The sequence below is a fragment of the Vulpes vulpes genome, chromosome 1, assembly GCF_048418805.1.
Source record: "Vulpes vulpes isolate BD-2025 chromosome 1, VulVul3, whole genome shotgun sequence".
NCBI lineage: Eukaryota > Metazoa > Chordata > Mammalia > Carnivora > Canidae > Vulpes > Vulpes vulpes.
In genome coordinates, this window is record NC_132780.1 from 11,797,984 (window position 1) to 11,817,793 (window position 19,810).

General features: G+C 42.0%; 1 protein-coding gene across 1 annotated transcript; it reads right to left on the minus strand.

Annotated features, from left to right (window-relative positions):
- Nucleotides 1-207: 207 nt before the first annotated feature.
- ZNF235 (zinc finger protein 235) lies at nt 208-19,129 on the minus strand. The gene is made up of 5 exons (XM_026013964.2): nt 19,051-19,129; nt 17,514-17,575; nt 13,689-13,815; nt 12,642-12,725; nt 208-3,075 (listed from the first exon to the last, which is right to left on the minus strand). The coding sequence occupies exons 2-5, from the start codon at nt 17,526-17,528 to the stop codon at nt 1,124-1,126; spliced, it is 2,178 nt and encodes a 725-aa protein (XP_025869749.2). The 5' UTR covers nt 17,529-17,575; nt 19,051-19,129; the 3' UTR covers nt 208-1,123.
- Between the last annotated feature and the right edge of the window lie 681 nt (nt 19,130-19,810).

Sequence of the window (19,810 nt, forward strand, 5' to 3'; positions counted from 1 at the left end):
AATGGTAATCCATCTAAACTGTTATATTTAATGAAATTTCAGTAAGAATTCAACAGGTTTCTTGCTCCACCCTCCACTTGGGGTGTGACAAAACTAATGTCCTTGAAATCTGCCAAAGCCCCTGCCTATACAGGTCTGTGCTGCAGGATTGTACACAGAGAAGGCAATCTGATCTAAGCCTGAAGAGAAATAATGACAAGAAACCAATTACTAACAATTCAAGTTTACTAAAAAACTTGTCATTAATAACTACTTTTAAACTTTCAAAGAGTTACAGTGAAATCCTACCTTAATGTATTAGGATCCAAAATTTCCAAGCATATAAATTGTTGTATCATATTATTAGATTAAAAACAGTATTTTTTTAGTCTATAAAATACAAACTAATGATACTAAATATTACACTGTACACATGTCCTGACTACAACAAACCAGGGCCAAATGGAGGATGGGGGCCATTCACAAATTCGTCCAAATTTGCATTACTGTGGATGGCAGCATGGCATGATTTTCTGTACTTGAACGTTTCCAGAAATTAATCTCATTAAGGCTACTAGCAGGGTTCCTCTTGAGTATGTTGTTATGAAATCAGGGTAGGGGAGTAGAATTTTCAAATATTTATCCTAGATTTTCTCACTTTGTTCAGTAATTGCTGGGCATCTATTATGAACCAAGCACACTTCTACATGGTAGAGATAAAGTAGTGAAAAACCTCCCTCCCTACATGGAGGTTATATTGCTGTTGCCATTAATTTTATTTGTCCATCATTATACTTTCATTAAAGTCCTGCCCCCCTAGTCTTCATTTATAAGGCTTCTTTCCTGCGTAAATTCAGATGAACTTTGAAATTCTTTTGTGTTGCATCTTGAAAACTGGGACATTCAGAACTCTCGTATAAACACTGATTGTATTTATAGGTTTTCTCTCATCTATTAAATGTGATCTTTGCAAAGAATTTATCTCCCAACTGAGTCCTTAAAACAGCATTTTACAGAGCTGATTTGCATGTGAAGATTCCTTGAAGCTTCTGAGTTTGTTAGGAACATTCCACAATTACCAGCATTGATCTTCCAGTAGAGATGAGGACGTGAACTCTAACAAAGACGACATCACACCTCACACCTATAGATTTCCTCCAGTGTGGACTCTCTGATGATAGACAAGATGTGATCTCTGGCTGAAGCCTTTACAACAGACATCACATATGTATGGCCTTTCTCCAGTGTGGACCCTCTGATGTGTGTGGAAATGTGAGGCCTGACTGAAGCCCTTACCACACTGCTGACATGTATATGGTTTCTCTCCTGTGTGAACTCTCTGATGAGCACTGAGCCCAGCACTCCAACTAAATTCTTTCCCACACTCCTCACATTTAAACGGTTTCTCTCCAGTGTGAATTATCTGATGGACTTGAAGATTTGACCTCTGGCTGAAGGCCTTACCACACGTATCACATTTATATGGTTTCTCTCCGGTGTGGACTCTCTGATGGGCTTGAAGATGTGAGGCCTGGCTGAATCGCTTCTGACATGCATCACATTTGAATGGCTTCTCCCCAGTATGGACACTCTGATGAGCTTGAAGATTTGAGGCCTGACTAAAGCCCTTCCCACACTCTTCACATTTATAAGGTTTCTCTCCCGTGTGGACCCTCTGATGATTGTGAAGATTCAAACTCCAATTGAAGCGCTTCCCACACACCTCACATTTGTATGGTTTTTCTCCAGTGTGGACCCTCTGATGGGCTTGAAAATACGAGCTTTGACTGAAGCCTTTACCACACACGTTGCATCGAAATGGTTTCTCTCCTGTGTGAACTCTCTGATGGCTCTGGAAACTTGAGGCTGAACTAAAACCCTTCCCACACTCTTCACACTTGTATGGTTTCTCTCCTGTATGGACTCGTTGATGACTATGAAGATTAAAGCTCAAACTGAAACACTTCCCACACTCATCACACTTGTAGGGTTTCTCTTCAGTGTGAACTCTCTGGTGGGTATGAAGATTTGAGCTACAACTAAAGCGTTTACCACAATCTCCACATTTATATGGTTTCTCTCCAGTATGGATTCTCTCGTGGGCCTGGAGATGTGACCTTTGAGTGAAGCCCTTCCCACACACCTCACACTTGTAAGGTTTCTCTCCAGTGTGAACTCTGCAATGAATATTCAGATCTGTGCTACGACTGAAGCCCTTCCCACAACTTTCACATCTGTAGGGTTTCTCTCCTGTGTGAATAGGCAAATGGGCATAAAGATGTGAGGTCTGGTTAAAGCTCTTACCACACTCAAGGCACGAATAGGGCTTCTCCCCTGTGTGGACTCTCTGATGCGTTTGCAGGTTTGAGCTCTGACTGAAACCCTTCCCACACTCATGACACCAATAGCGTTTTTTTCCTGTGTAAACACTTTGTTGAACAGGAATAGCTGAGCTATAACCAGGGTCCTTCTCATGTGTGCTGTAAGGGGGGGACTTCTTTCCAGAGTGTACCTGCTGATGAAGTTCAAGGCTGGGGCCATCACTGAAGGCTTTCTCACATTCGCTACAGTGATAGGTCTGCTGGGTGAGAGGGGACACCTTTAAGATGTCTTTATCACAATTGTTGTTGTGAGCTTTGTCTCTTTTGTGCACTGTATCATCATCGTGGTAGCGTGAAATACAACTGAAAATGTTAACATACGGAGCAAATATACATAACTGGTTTTTCATTGGAGTCTGCTTACAACTTCTCTGATAATTCTGCATTTCGCTGAGATATATTTTACTCCAAGAATTCGGAGTTCTCTGGGCCAGAAATTCTTGATTTTCAATAATATTGGAATGATCCTCTATAAGATTCATTATACAGCTGTCCTCCACAGAAGCCTGAATACATATTCCTGCTCCAACTTGACAGGGGGAATCACACTGGTCGGGGAGCTGAGAACTCTTTCCTTGAATATTTATCACAGAGTCTTGATTTTTGGTTAATTTGCTCACATGTCTCTTGATTTGCCAACATGAAAGCTCCCCTAATGAAAGGCACCTTATTCCTGCTTCATGAAAAGTCTCCATCTCCTTTTGATTCCTGCCTCCTGGAAGGATAAAGAACAAAGAATTAGGAACAGAGAGTGTGACATCAACAAGGTGGTGAATGAAGGAGCTCCAAACCCTTGTTCCCCAGGGGAAATGTTAAAAACTAGAGGCTAGCTGAAAAACAAAGATCTACAGTAAACAAGGGATGGTCCAATAGAAAGAAAAATACACGTTTAAAATGGGAGGAAATTTGGGAGTAGTCCCGAGTGAGGGTTTAAGGTCTTCTTGGGTCTCTTCTGAGCATGTGTCTTGACCTGAGGCTGTGTAGGCTTCCCCCCCTTCTCATATGCAGCTACTTTTAAACATAGTGGCATTTTTACTTATGGTAAGGTCCCATTTGAAGGATGCAGAAACCCACCTCCCAATTCCCTACTTCAAAGCAGGCAAAGCAGAGCTGAGCTATCTTTATTTGTGCTACTCTACCCTGCTTGGGGGCCACCAGAGGGACAGGTGTCTGCTCTGACTTGGGGACACGATGAGGAAACCCAACAGGAAGCTGCAGCAGGCCTCGTGGGAGCTTCAGGGGAACTACAGACCCACAGAAGCCTGGGGAGAAGACTGTGTGTGAAGGAACACAAGAGAACACCTATGTCCCCATAAAGCTAGGGTGATAGTCTTTGGGAGATTCAGACACTTAAAAGCATCTTTGTGTATGAAGGAATTAAAAAAAAAAAAAAAAAAAAAAAACACATACGTAGGCCCAGGCAAGACACATGCTCAGAATATTCTGAGATGACCTTAAGCCCCTCACCATTGGGAAACCCAGGAGGTCAGAACACACCTTGCACATTAGTAAAGGTCTTTCCTAGAAAATAGCTGGTCTCAAAAGATGCTTTCTCAAATGCCCAACTTTCAACAACATCAAAGCATACAAAAACCAAAACAAAACCCCAGCCAACCCTGGAAAAATATGGCCTATCTGAAGGAATAAAATAAAGTGGCAGCAATGAATTACCTAAGACGAGTATCAGCAGCGTCAGACAAGGTCTTTAGGACTGTCTGAAACAGACTCAAAGAGCTAAAAGAGTGACAGAGGTAAGCAGGAGGGCAGAGTGGGATGGTCCAGCCCTAGGTCCCACACAGGAGCAACAAATAACCAACATCATACAGACATCATTTTGTGAAAAATTTGAAAACTAGCTGAGCTGCAACAACCAAGATAATGTTTAACCAAGTAAAAGATGTACTCAAAGCTGTGCAAAATTTGTGTTTTTGCTTGCCCCATCCCTCCTGGTGAGTGTGTGACGAGGTTGGGAGGAAGCTGCCTAGTTCCTGGTGGCAAACAACAAAACCTAACTCCTACAAAGGAAAATAAGATCTCCAAAAAACCAAACCTACCAGAAAAGAACCCAAACAGCCAAAGGAATGCTGAAAAAGAAAATCAAAGCTGGAGGAGTCACAATTCTGGACTTCAAGCTATATTATAAAGCTGTAATCATGGGACGCCTGGGTGGCTCAATGGTCTGGGATCAAGTCCTGCATTGGGCTTCTTGCAGGGAGTCTGCTTCTCCCTCTGCTTCTCTCTCATGAATAAATAAAATCTTTTTTTTTTAAACTGTAATCACCAAGATAGTATGTTACTGGCACAAAAACAGACACAGAGTTCAGTGGAACAGAATAGAGAACCCAGAAATGGACCCTCAACTCTGTGGTCAACTAATCTTTGACAAAGCAGGAAAGAATATTCAATGGAAAAAAGTCTCTTCAACAAGTGGTGTTGGGGAAATTGGAGCCACACGCACAGGAATGAAACTGAACCATTTCTTTACAGCATACACAAGGGTAGACTCAAAATGGATGAAAGACCTAAATGTGAGACAGGAATCCATCAAAATCCTAGAGGATAACACAGGCAGCAACTTCTTTGGCTGCAGCAACTTCTTGTAAGACATGTCTCTAAAGGCAAGGGAAGCAAAGGCAAAAATGAACTATTGGGACTTCACCAGAAAAAAAAGCTTTTTCCCAGCAAAGGAAACAGCAAAACCAAAAGACAACCAACAGAATGGGAGAAGATATTTGCAAATATCTTATCAGATAAAGGGCTAGTATCCAAAAATCTGTAAAGAACTTATCAAACTCAACATCCAAAGGAAAAAAAAAGCCAATCAAGAAATGGGCAGAACACAGGAACAGACATTTCTCCAAAGAAGACATACAAATGGCCAACAGACATGAAAAAATACTCAACATCACTTGGCATCAGGGAAATACCACTTCACACCAGTCAGAACGGCTAAAATTAACAAGTCAGGAAACAACAGATGCTGATGAGGATTCGGAGAAACAGGAACCCTTGTATGCTGTTGGTGGGGATGCAGGCTGGTACAGCCACTTTGGAAAACAGTGTGGAGGTTCCTCAAAGTTGAAAATGGAGCTACCCTATGACCCAGCAATTGCACTACTGGGTATTTATCCCCAAAATACAAATGTAGTGATGTGAAAGGCACCTGCACCCCAATGTTTATAGCAGCAATGTCTACAATAACCAAACTATGGAAAGAACCCATAGATCCATCGACAGAAGAATTGATAAAGGAGATGTGGATATATACAATGGAATATTGTATGATACTCAACCATCAAAAAAAAAAAAAAAATGAAATCTTGCCATTTGCAATGACATGGATGGAACTAGAGTATTATGCTAAGTGAAATTAGTCAATCACAGAAAAACAATTACCATATGATCTAACTCATGTGGAATTTAAGAAACAAAACAGAGGAACACAGAGGAAGAGAGGAAAAAATAAAACGATGAAATCAGAGAGGAAGACAAACTGTAAGAGACTCCTAATCACAGGAAACAGTTGCTGGAGAAGAGGTAACTGGGGGCATGGGGTAACTAGGCTGTGGACATTAAGGAGGGTGCATGAAGTAATGAGCACTGGGTGTTAAATCTTTTTTTTTTTTTTTTAAGTTTATTTATTCATGAGAGAGACAGAGAGAGAGAAAGGCAGAGACACAGGCAGAGGGAGAAGCAAGCTCCATGCAGGAAGCCCGACGCGATACTCGATTCCGGGACCCAGGATCACGCCCCAGGGCAAAGGCATGTGCCAAACCGCTGAGCCACACAGGCGCCCCAAGCACTGGGCATCATATAAGACAGATGAATCACTGACCTCTACCTCTGCAATTAATAATACATTATATGTTAACTGAATTTGAATTAATAAAAATACGATTTAAAAAATTTTAAGTGTTGGTGAAGATGTGGAGAAAAAGGAACGCTTGTGCACTACTGGTGGGAATTTGCAGCCACTGTGAGAAACAGTATGAAGGTTTCTCAAAAAATTAAAAATAGAATTAGCACATAAGCTAGTAATTCCACTAATGGGTACTTAACAAACAAAAAAACCCCCACACACACAAAAAAAACGCAACACAAATTCAAAAGGCTATATGCACCTCTATGTTTGCTGCAGAACTATTTACAAGACCCAAGACATGGAAGCAGCCCAAGTGTCCATCAACAGATGAACTGATAAAATATGTGGGTGGTGTACACACAGACATAAACACAATGGAATATTACTCATAAGAATAAGATCTTGCCATTTGCAACAACATGGACAGACCTAGAAGGCATTATGCTGAGTGAAATAAGTCAAAGAAGGGACGCCTAGGTGGCTCAGCAGTTGAGTGTTCGCCTTCAACTCAGGTCATGATCCCGGGGCTGGGGTGGAGTTCCACACCAGGCTTCCTGCATGGAGCCTGCTTCATCTCTCTGCCCATCTCTCTCTCTCTCTCTCTGTCTCTCATGAATAAATAAAATCCTTAAAAAAAAAAGACAAATACCTTTTGATTTCACTTATAGGTGGAATCTAAAAATCAAAACATATGAACAAAGCAAAAATAGGCCTGTAAATAACAGAGAACTGGTGGTTGCTGGTGGGGGTGGAGGGATGGCGGGCAAAATAGGTGAAGGGAGTACGAAGTACAGGATTCCAACTGTGGGATGAATGAGTTACAGGGATGAGAGGTACAGCATAAGTAATACAATCAAGGTATTGTAACAGTGCTGTATGCTGACAGATAGTAGCATAATGTATATACAGTTGTCTATTTACTATGTTGCCTACCTGAAACTATCACTGCGTGTCAACTATACTTCAATTAAAAAATTAGATTTTAAAAAACTTAAGATATCCAGAAAAGTCCTAAGAATATCAAAATTAAATATACTCTACATAACCCACATGTCAAACAGGAAATTTCATGGGAAGTTAGAAAATACTTTGTGACATAATATTCATTATATTTCTATTTCTGGTGTGCAGTTAAACGGAACTCAGATAATTTTATAGTGTTAAAAGTTTGTATCAGAAAACAAAGTGTAAAATAAAAAACCTAAGGTTCCACCTCAAGAAGCCATGAAAAGAGGAAGTAAGGAAATCAGAGTAAAAATCAAATGAAACAAGTAGGGAAAGTTCAACATTAAGCACAAAAGATAGAATTTTACTATAGATCTTAGAAGCATTAAAATAAGGAGATATATTCAACAACTCAAATTTTTAAAAATATACTAATTCCCTGAAACATACAAATTACCAAATCTGTTGCAAGAAAAGCAAAAAATCTAAATAGTTCAGAAATTTAATTCATAAAGACATTCTCACAAAAAGACCAACTTCACCAGTGGATTCCAATTAGCAGTCAGTAAAGGAGTAATACCAGCCCTATACGAATCCTTTCAGAAAATATAAGAGGATGGTATATTTGAGTTATTGTATAAGGCCAGTGTTACTTGATATCAAAATCAGACAAAGACATCAAGTCTCAAGAAAATGGCAAATCAAAACCCCTCAACATAAAGTGTAAAAATCCTTAACAAAGAACGAATCTTGTTTCTAGAAACGTAATAAAAAAACACTAGTACATCATGAATAAGTGGGGTTAATCCCAGTGTTAAAAACAGGGGCACCTGGTTGACTCAGTGGTTGAGCATCTATGTGATCCCAGGGTCCTGGGATCAAGTCCCGCATCCAGCTCCCCACAGGGAGCCTGCTTCTCCCTCTGCCATATGTCTCTGTGTCTCTCAAATAAATACATCTTTAAAAAAAAATAACAAAAATAAATACAAGACAAGAGGACCCAAATGGAGTTGCTTATGCTACACCCCATGCCACCAAACCAAGACTTAATTACAATTTTGGCTCACCCAGAAATGGGATCTTAAACCAATCAATCAGGAATCCCCAGATCAGCTGTAGTAGGTACCCCTGTATCCTCTTAAAGGAAGGTAACCCTGCAATAACCAACTTACTTTTTGCCTCCTGTAATTGCCTTGCTCCTGTTCCATTTTGCTGTCGAAATCTTTTATATAGATCTCTGGGAGCTTTTCTATCTGCTGTAATGATGTTGCCTGATTTATGAATCACTGAATAAAGCCAGTAAAATCTTTAAAATTTAGTCAGCTAAATTTTGTTTTTTAATAGAAGGGAATGCAAGCTTGTTTTAATATGTGAAATCACCAATGCATTTTACCATATTCACAGCATGAAGGAAAAAAAATCTTATAATCATCTCAGTAAATGCAGACTAAGCATTTTACAAAATGTATACATATATATACTGTTACCCATTCATGATAAAGAAAAAAACTGAAACTAAGATGGGAACTCAACCCCCCAAAAAAGCCTATGACTAGTATCATTATCAGTGGTAAAAGACTGAATGCTGTGCACACGCATCAGGCAAACAATCAAAAAACCCAAAGGCATTCATACTGGAAAGAATACACATTTGTAGATCATAATTTTCTACACAGAAAGTCTGTAGGAATGTATAAGGAATGTATAAAAAAGGTACTAAAATGTTTCTAGAATATACCAACATGGGAAGACTGCAGACTACAAGGTTGATGTCAAAAACCAATTGTAGGGATCCCTGGGTGGCGCAGTGGTTTGGCACCTGCCTTTGGTCCAGGGCGCAATCCTGGAGACCGGGGATCGAATCCCACGTCGGGCTCCCGGTGCATGGAGCCTGCTTCTCCCTCTGCCTATGTCTCTGCCTCTCTCTCTCTCTCTGTGTGTGTGACTATCATAAATAAATAAAAATTAAAAAAAAAAAAAAACCGATTGTATTTCCTATGTTGTAAAAGAGCATAACTGAGAAATGAAATAGTTCTATTTATAGTGTCAAAAAATAAAATACTTTTGAAAAACTAAAGATATATAAAACCTATCCACTGAACCCTATAAAACATGATACTGTGGTTTATAATAAATATGTATTTTGGTCTTCAGTTCTTGGACCATAGATCCCTACATCCTTAGAATTTCCTTTTTTTTTTTTTTTTTTTAAGATTTATTTATTTATCCATGAGAGACAGAGAGAGAGAGAGAGAGAGACACTGAGACACAGGCTAAGAGAAAAGCAGGCTCCTCACAGGGAGCCTGATGTGCAACTCAATCCCAGACCCTGAGATCACACCCTGAGTGAAAGGCAGACCCTCAAACGCTGAGCCACCCAGGCATCTCCCTTAGAATTTCCTAAGACAAATAGCTATCAATAGTAATAGAAGGAGAATTCAATATTTACTTTCGGTAATGGATAGAACCAGATGAAAGATCAACAAGGAAATAGAGAACTTAATACTACAAGCTGATGGACAGAAAATGTTACCCAATAGCAGCAGAACATGCATTTTTCTCAAGTACACATGGAGCATTCTCCAGGGCAGGCTATATGTTAAGCCACAAAACAAGTCTTAACAAATTTAAAAAGATTGATATCCTATAACAAACTTTCCTAATCACAGTATTGAAACAAGAAATCAAATGCAGAAGGATGCCTAAGAATTCACAAATATTTGGATATTAAAACTGTAAATAACCAATAAATTAAAGACAAAAAATCGCAAAGGAAATTAGAAAATATTTTGAGACAAATGAAAATCACTCATATGTGGAATAGCACAGAGGATCATATGGGAAGGGGAGGAAAGGGAAAGGAAGGGAAGGAAGGAAGGAAGGGGGAATTAACCAAGGAGGTGAAAGACATGTGCACTGAAAACTACAAAACACTGATAAATTAAAAACATAAAAAAATGGAATAAGCCCATGTTCATGGATTGGAAGGTTTAATACTGTTAAGATATCAGTGTTACCCAAAAGGATCTACAGATTCAATGCAATCTCTATCAAAATCCCAACAATACAGAAACAGAAAAATCCACCCTAAAATTCACATGGAATCTCAAGGCACCCTGAGTAGCCAAAAGAAACCTTTAAAAAAAGAAAAAGTTGGAGGCACTCACTTCCTGATTTCAAAATTTACTATAAACTTGCAGTAGTCAAAACAGTGGGGTACTGGCATAAAGACAAACAGACCAAAGGAACAGTCTAGAAAGCCCAGAAATAAACCACCACATACACAGTCAAATGGTTTTTGACAAGGGTGTGAAGACCATTCAGTGGGAAAAAGGACAGTCTTTTCAATAAATGGTGCTAGAAAAATTGGATATCCACATGCAAAAGAATGAAATCAGACCATTCTTTTTATATTTAAAAATTACTTCAAAATGCATCAAAGATCTAGACATAGGAGCTAAAACTATAAAACTCCTATGAGAAAACAGAGGGCAAAAGCTTCATAACATTGGATTTGACAATGATTTCTTGGATATGATGCCAAAGGCACAGGGATCAAAAGAAGCAGACACATTTGAGAATTTCATGAAAATTATAAACTCTTATGCATCAAAAGACACTATCAATAGAGTAAAAAGGTCACACACCGAAAGAGGAAATACTTGTAAATCACAAATCTGGTAAGGGATTAGCATTCAGAGTACAAAGAACTCTTAAAACTCAACAGAAAACAACCTGACTCAAAATGGAAGAAAGATTTGTAGAGACATTTCTCCAAAGAAGATACACAAATGGCTAACAAGTACACGAAAAGATGCTCAGTATCACTAATTATTAGAGAACTGCAAATCAAAACAAGATACTACTTCATACCCATTAGGGTGGTTATAATTAAGATTAAAAGAAACCCACAGAAAACAACAAGCATTGGTGAGGATTAACTGGAGCCCTTGTGTACTGCTGGTGGGAACATAAAATAGCGTGGCTACTGTGAAAAACAGTATGGTGGTTTCTCAAAAATTAAAAATAGAATTATAATATGATCCAGCATTTCTATTCTGGGTATACACACAAAAAATGGAAAGCACGGATTTGCAGATATTTGTACACCCACATTCACAGCAGCATTATTCACGATAACTAAATAGTACAAACAACCCAAATGCCCATCAACAGGTGAAGAAAATTTTATTTTAAAGACTTTATTTATTCATGAGAGACACACAGAGGCAGAAGCAGAGGCAGAGGGAAAAGCAGGCTCCCTGTGTGGAGCCCGATGCGGGACTCGATCCCAGGACCCCAGGCTCACACCCTGAGCAGAAGGCAGACACTCAACTACTGAGCCACCCAGGTGCCCCCAAAAGGAAGGGAATTGTGACATATATTATGACATGATCAACCTTGAAAACATCACGCTAAGAGAAATAAACCAGATACAAATGGCAAATATTTCATGATTCCACTGACATGAGGTACTTGAAATAGTCGAATCCATAGACACAGTTAAGAATAGTGGTTACTAGGAACTGGGGTAAGGGAAGACAGGGAGTCATTATCTAATGTGTAGTTTCAATTTAGGATGATGGAAAAGTTCAGGAGACGGACAGCGCTGATGGTTGTACAACAATGTGAACGTACTTAATGCCACTGGACTGTCCACTGAGAGATGGTTAACATAAATTTTATGACATGTATATTTTACCACAATTTAAAAATTACATATGCTAGTAAGTCTGGCAGTATAGTGCTTACACACAATTAAGACAAGTCAAGGACATGGAGAGTGACAGGAGACGGCATTTTAAGTGGTAGAGAAGGCCTCGGAAGAAAGGGCTTCTCACAGACATGAGTGAGTAAGAAGCCAGGGCGTTCCAATGTTCACGGGCTGGCAGCAATCCAGCCAGAGAAGCGAATGGAAAAGATCCTGACGTGTAAAGCATATTTGTGCTAAATGGGGCACAAGTGAGGCTGGCAGACAAATGGGGCGGGGGGTAGGGTGTGACTGGAGAAAGATGCAGAATGAATGTTTAAGCTGGGGGAATGAGCACATACTATAGGGCCTTCCAGCCCCCTTGAATACTTTGGGATTTTCTTGATTTTGTTGTTTTGTTTTGTTTCATTTGAGAGGGAGAACACAGGCAGGGGCAGAGGGGGAGAGAGACTCTCAAGTAGATTCCACACTGAGCACAAAGCCAGACATGGGGGCTCGAGCTCATGACCCTGAGATTATGACTGGAGTCCAAACCATAAGTCGGGCACTTGAGAGTCACTCAGGTGCCCCTAACACTTCTGGTTTGATTCTGAGTGAAGGGAGAAGACTATGGAGGATTTGAAGCAGAGGAGGGACATGATGTGATTAATGTTTTCAAAGGGTCTCTCTAGCTGCTGCATGAAGGTTATCCAGAACAGAGGCAGAACAACGACACTGCCACCTACAAGGACCCCAGCTGCATGATTCTTAGCTGAGTGCCTACCTCCTTGAGTATGGAACTCCTTTGTGCAAAGCTTTTCCTCTCTCTCCAATTGGGATATCACATCTGGTTTGGAGGATGAATGCCCTACAAAAAGATAAAAAGTGAAAAACATTAAGGGCAAAAGTACTGGAAAATTTTGGTTCCGATCCCATAATGTAATATGCCCTTGCCCAAAGCAGTGTTTATCAAACACTTTCCTATCACCACCCATAGTAAATACACTTGGTATCATTAGAAATATACTACTACCACACAAATTCTTGAAATAAATGATCAAATGAACTGTTTCTTATTCTTTTAAGATGAGGTGGGAGGAGAGACAGAGGGAGAGAGAAACTCACGCAGACTCCTGCCAAGTACAGAGTCTGATGGCGGGGCTCAGTCTTCCAACCCTGAGATCATGACCTGAGCTGAAACCAAGAGTCAGATGCTTATCCAACTGAGGTCCCCAGATGCCCCTCAAATGAACTGTTTCTAACCAAAGTCTGTTTTTATTATATCTTTCCCAGTCTGAGACCCCTCACTGTAAACAGCCTGCAGTTACTGCTGTCATGTGCACCTATGTGCACCATTCTAAGGAGCCCTGATACTGTTCCTCCGTTCTCCAAGTCTTCTACAAGACTGATTTGTAAATGACGCAAATGATTTTGTAAATGACGCAAATGATTTACAAAGACTGATTTGTAAATGATGCAATTTACTAAATTAAATTCCTGACCCACCAATGGGCCATGATGTACAAGCTATGGAGCCAGGTGAAGACAAGCTTAACGGTTCATCTATAGTTCATTTACATGAGATAACATCTACCTTGGAGCAAAGACTAGAAACGTCTGGTCTCCGTGCTCCAAAGGGACTTGAAAACTCTGATATCTGAGAAGTCCTGATGCTTTGAACTAGTGGGCAGAGGCCACTGGTGTCACTGAACATCCTAATATGCAGAGGACAGTCCTCATAACACAGAATTATCTGCCCCTCAAGGTCAAGAGTGCCAAGGTTAAGAAACCCTGCTTGAGGGGATGAGTTACAGAAACATCCTGTCCTCACCCACAGAGACCAGGTTCCTGAAGTTCTCCAGCATCACATCTCGGTACAGCTTCCTCTGGGTGGGGTCCAGCAGCCCCAGCTCCTCCTCACTGAAGACCACGGCCACGTCCTTGAATGTCACTGCCTCCTACAACACCAAGCACACACACCTCAATCCTGCACCCACCGGGCCACTGGCAGTGGGGTAGCACTGAGGCAGCAGAGGGAGTATGTGGAAAGTGGTTCCCCATTCTGAGAGATCTAAGCAACTCTTCTTAGTAACAGCTTCTCCTCTTCCCTTTCCACAATCACACCAAAAATGTGAGGAACGCAGAGGGAGAAGGAAAGAGAAGAAAAACACTTCCGTACATGTAACATGGTGCTCTTTATATTTTTTTTAATTTTTAAAAAAGATTTATTTATTTGATTGAACATAAGCAGGGGGAGCAGCAGAGCGAGAGGGAGAAGCAGACTCCCCACTGAGCAGGGAGCCCAACAAGGGGCTCCATCCCAGGACCCTGGGATCATGACCTGACCCAAAGGCACTTAACAGATTAAGCCACCCAGGTGCCCCCATGGTGCCCTTATGTAGTTAAGTCTCTAGAACTGTCATTGTCAACTAATGGCATACACATATTTTACAATTTGACCAATACAGCCAAATTTTGTAAGAAATTTTGAGTTAATTCATCCCAACAGCATCGAATAGTGCCCCCTCCTTTACTCCGTCATCAGCATGTGCCCATCGAACAGGCCGTTAGCACCCCTCCAGGGCAGGGACCTGTGTTCTCAGGAGCATGCCCCACCTGTCAATCGCAGCAATAATCAGTGTCGAGGTTAAGAACGTATGTTCTGGAGACCAAATGCCTCTAAGATTCTGTCCATGATTGGCTTTGGGACCCTGGTCAAGTCACCTAACTTCTCAATACTTCGATGTCCTTATCTGTGCAATAGTACCACATTAGGCACTTGGAAGGGCTCAAATGAGACTAAAGGACTTAGGGCAGCATCTGACACATATTAAGTACTCAACAAATGTCAGCCATCGCTATTTCTGTTATCATCATTATTCCTGGTTGCATAGTATTCCATAAAAATGGTGATCTAGGATATATTTAATGATTCCAAGTAATTAAACAACACAATAAATTTTTTTAACTATTAAAATGCTGCAGAAAACATTTTTATATAGATCTCTGCCAACTGTCTTGTTACTTCCCTAGGATAAGTTCCAAGAAATGGCAATTGCACTGTTGAAAAATATGCACCTTTATTTTGCTAATATAATGACAATTTTCCCAATTAACTCTTCCTGTAAGAGATTAGAAGTATCCCTGATTCTCTATATTCTGACCAAAACTGGACATTATCTTATTTTTCAAATGTTGGGTAATTTGGTTAAGTGATAAAAACAACTCTTAAAAAAATTTCCACTTAATTTTTTTTTAATTTTTAAAAAAGATTTTATTTGAGAGAGAGGGAGAGAAAGAGTGAGCTGGGGGAGGGGCAGAGGGAGAGGACCTCAAGGAGACTCAGTGCTGAGTATGAAGCCTGACTCAGGGCTCAATCTTACAACCCTGAGATCATGACCTGAACCAAAACCAAGAATCAGACACTCAACCATCGGAGCCACCCAGGCGTCCCTCCACTTATTTAATTTTTTTAAACGATTGTCTTTTTTAAAAAAGATATTCATTCATTCATTCATTCATTCATTCATTCATGAGAGAGGCAGAGACATAGGCAGAGGGAGAAGCAGGCTCTATGCAGGAATCCTGATGTGGGACTCAATCCCTGATGTGGGATCACGCCCTGAGTTAAAGGCAAATGCTCAACTGCTGAGCTCACCCAGGCATCCCTAAAAGATTGTCTTACAACATACTGTCAACTATATTCAAATAATAAAAAACATCTTTTGATTTTTTTTAAAGATTTTATTTATTTATTCATAGAGATGCAGAGAGAGAGGCAGAGACACAGGCAGAGGGAGAAGCAGGCTGCCTGACGTTGATTTTTTTATATTACCTGTTCATTTCCTTCATTCATAATCCTGCTGGAGTATCTTATGGATCCAGTAAAATTCCTATTGAGAATATTAAGCCTTTTTCCTAGTATGTATAGATTCCCATCTTCACCCCCCAACCCCTAACCCTGACTCCTGTTTCCTATATGTCTCACAAATTTTTCTGTATGGAAATAAAAATTATCTCAACTTTAGCTTGAGTTCTGAGCATCTATATACTAAACAACTAGTTAAGACATCTGAATAGAAGAGACAGCCACTGAAAAAAGGAATAAGGTGAGGACAATATTATTTTTGGAGTCCTCTGTCTACCAGACATGCCAGCACACATGAAGCTTGGCTCAGGTTCCTGAATAGAGAAGTCTCTTTTCTTCTGGATCTTTCCATTTACTCTCATTGAACATCTGAAACTCCCGGCTTAGGCGATGGGAATGTTAGTGTCCCTGGGCACTGAGTAAATTTCAGTAGGTATCTGAAGGTTCACAAGGTTTTTTCATGTTAAAATGCAGATAAGACCATCTACATCCTCACACAGCTGTTCCACAGAGTTAAAATGCCTGGCAAATCCCTAGTGCTAAAGATTTTTATTTTTTAAAGATTTTATTTATTTATTCATGAGAGGCAGAGACATGGGCAGAGGGAAAAGCAGATTCTCCACAGTGAGCCTGATGTGGGACTTGATCCCAGGACCCCACGATCACGACCTGAACCAAAGATAGAGGCTCAATCTCTGAACCACCCAGGCGCCCCAGTACTAAAGATTTTTAAAATTAAATATGTACTTCTTTAAAACATATTAACATGTTAATGAATAAAACAAACATTCAACTATAATACACACATGGTTTAGCTTAGAATAAAAAAGAGAATCTAGGGCAGCCCCGGTGGCACAGTGGTTTAGCGCCCCCTGCAGCCAGGGGTGTGATCCTGGAGACCCGGGATGGAGTCCCACCTCGAACTCCCAGCATGGAGCCTGCTTCTCCCTCTGCCTGTGTCTCTGCCTGCCTCTCTCTCTGTGTCTCTATGAATAGATAAATAAAATCTTAAAAAAAAAAAGAATCTAGCTCTTTATTATTATTCTAAAATATTTATTTATTTTTAAATAAGCTCTACAGCCAACGTGCGGCTTGAACTCAGGACCCTGAGATCAAGATTCACACACTCAACAGACCGAGCTGGCCAGGCACGCTCCAAATCTAGTTTTTCTTGTTGAAAACAACTAAAATTATTTTCAGAGTTCAGTCTGAGATGGACTCTGCTGCACCAAACCATACTTTAGACATTCTTATCACAAAATAGGAGGCACCTCTTGTGAGAAAACAATGGAGTCTCTAAAACTTCAAAGAGAAAAAAAAATGACTTAAATCTCAAGAATTTCCGTATGGAAAGATTATATGTAAGAAAACTGTTACTGCAAACATCTTTAAAATGGTAAAACCCACCTGTAAATGAAGAATGGAGTAAAGCAGTAGGTAAATTATGGGAAATGATATGACTATTTAAAGTGTAGGTAACATAAAATTACATTTGCAAAATCCAAAATGATACTTAAACTATGATTACAAATCTAGGCATGTCAATGCAAATGAGAAAGAATGCGGGACCAATTAAAACTGATTTGTAAACACGTCTGTAATATGGAAGTCATTTTTTAAAAAAAAATCTATTAATTTCCACACAATTGTTTGGAAACAAAGCGCAAGAGCCTGGTATACAACAATTATGTGCCTTGGGTTACCTTTTACCCTTCCCAAGCAGGGGAAAAATGCATCCAGTCTTTATGACATGTCATTTTAAGGAACAGAAAGGCAAACCCAACTTACCTGGAACTTGGTCATTTTTCTCCTTTTCCTTCTGGGGAAGGGCAGAGTTCGGGAAGGCAAAACTGTGGAAGGGAAAGTCATCATGAGAGAGCTGCTAGTCTACGTGGCACTTTGTGCCAACAGGAAGACGTGTCTCTTTCCCCAGCAGAACTCAGAACCGCGGCTGGATTCCAGCTTCCCCCTCAATCAACTGTGTGAGTTCATGAGCAGTCCCTAATCTAAGTGCTTCTGGCAGCTTCCAGAGTATTCCCCAGCCTGGGTATGAGAGGAAATGAGAGGCATACAGACAATATAACTTACTGGGACCAAAGTGCCTGGGTTCAAATTCTGCATTTCTCCTTATTGCCTTCTATTTACTAGCAGGGTAAACCTTGAGCGAGTTCTTAATCTTTCTGTGCCTCAATCCAGCCACCTGTAAATGCGGATCATCATACTGCCAGTATTCCCCATTTCCTGCGGAGCCACACAAGCAGATGCTATTATGCTTCACAAAACCCCCCTTGCAGATGTGCTCTCCGGAAAGTGAAGGTTTTGAGAAGCCTAGAATTCAGAGCTGAATGCTCTGGGCTGTGAGTTATCCTCACCCTAAGGAAAGTCCTTCTCGCTGGTTGTCCCACAGATCCTTGGAGGATTCCTTCTCCTGCTAACGATGAACTGCCATGATTTCCCCCCTACTCCGTCCCGCACTGAACACCATTTTTAAGATGTGTGATTACTGGAGCTTGTCATTAAGCCGGAAGAGGCGCCACCAAGTTTCTCCCGTGTGCACGGAGGCAAAGAATAATAAAAACCGCAGACTAAGGAATCCTGTTGCATTTGAACGAACGGACGCAGCTGTGAACAGTCAGGGACGCGCCACGCCGCGGGCACTCCGCGAAGCCGGGACCGCGGCCGTTTCTCTGGGATAAACCACCAAGAACTTTCGCCAGGGTCGGGCTAAGGAGAACTCTCCTTCCTCAACAAGTGTCTCGGGAGAGACCGGGAATCCAGGACCGGCCCCGCGGCAGAGGGGGCACGGGCCGGCGGCGCTGCGTGCAGCGGGGGCTCTCAGGGGCTCTCGGGAGCTTCCCCACCACACGGGCCCCGAGTTGCGAGGACAGAGCGCGCGGTGCCATCCCACACGGCGCGAGGCGCCGATCTGCAGCTTTCCCAGCTGATCTCGTTGGATTCTCCAAGCACCGCCGGGAAGGCACTAACGCTCTTTAGGCACGAGAAAACCGAGGCAAGGGGATGCTAAGTGGCTCGCGCAATGTTTCCCCGCAAGGCGGACGCGGCGCCGGCGGCAGGGCCGGGCCGGGGGTGGGGGCCGGGGGCGCCGAGAGCGCGGGAGACCTTCAAACTCCGCTGGCCACGCGCGCCCGCCCCGACGCCGAGGCTCCGCCGGGCAGCGGCACTGTGCCGCCGCCGCCTCCGTCCCCGCCCTCCGCCGCCGCCGGCCGCGGCTCCCCTTCCCCAGGAGCGGGGTCCGGCTGGCTGCTGGCCCCACGCCGAGACCGAGGAGGCTCGGAGGGACCGCAGCGACACGGGGTGAACTCACCTCACCGCCAGCAACCTCGGCCCCGACCTCGCCTTCCTGGAGCGGAAGTGCCCCGGACTCTACCGGGCTCCTGGACTACACTTCCCAGAATGCCCAAGGGGAAGCGCCTCGGGTTTCACGCACCTGCTGGACTACGTTTCCCAGAATGCAGCTCGCGGGATCGCGCTTTCCCACCGGCTTGCTCTAGTTCTGGGCGAAGGTGGCTTCGGTCTGAGCAGTTCCTCTGGCGCTGCAGCTGTCAGATTTCTTTTTGTTTTATACATTTCTTGAAGCTCATGAGAAAGCAATTACGAATTGAAAAAGTTCGGTTGTATAAAAGAGAAAAAACGGGGGATCCCTGGGTGGCTCAGCGGTTTAGCGCTGCCTTCAGCCCAGGGCGTGATCCTGGAAACCGGCATCGAGTCCCACGTCAGGCTCCCTGCATGGAGCCTGCTTCTCCTTCTGCCTGTCTCTGCCTCTCTCTATAATAAATAAAATCTTTTAAAAAGAGAGAGAGAGAGAAAAACGAAGTTTGCACTATGAAGTTAACCAACATTTTTAGCGGGAACAAGGGGTAGGCTCAATATGGGAAACGTAAATGTGACTTGGGCTGAACCGGCTAACGCTGAACTTAGGGAACACTGGATCTCAAACCTGCATCGAATGTCGGGCCCCTCTGGTATCCCCAGTGCAACCGTCGATAATAAACGGAGTTTATGGCTGATCGCGGTGAGGACACCACTGCAACAGACACACACACAGCACCTTGACACGGCCACGA

Excerpts from the sequence above, each read along its gene's own strand:
- ZNF235 (XM_026013964.2), bottom strand. Across the intron at positions 12,726-13,688 it reads CAGGAACCTGGTCTCTGTGG|GGCATTCATCCTCCAAACCA; the intron begins GTGAGGACAGGA and ends ATCTTTTTGTAG. Across the intron at positions 3,076-12,641 it reads GGAGTTCCATACTCAAGGAG|GAGGCAGGAATCAAAAGGAG; the intron begins GTAGGCACTCAG and ends TTATCCTTCCAG.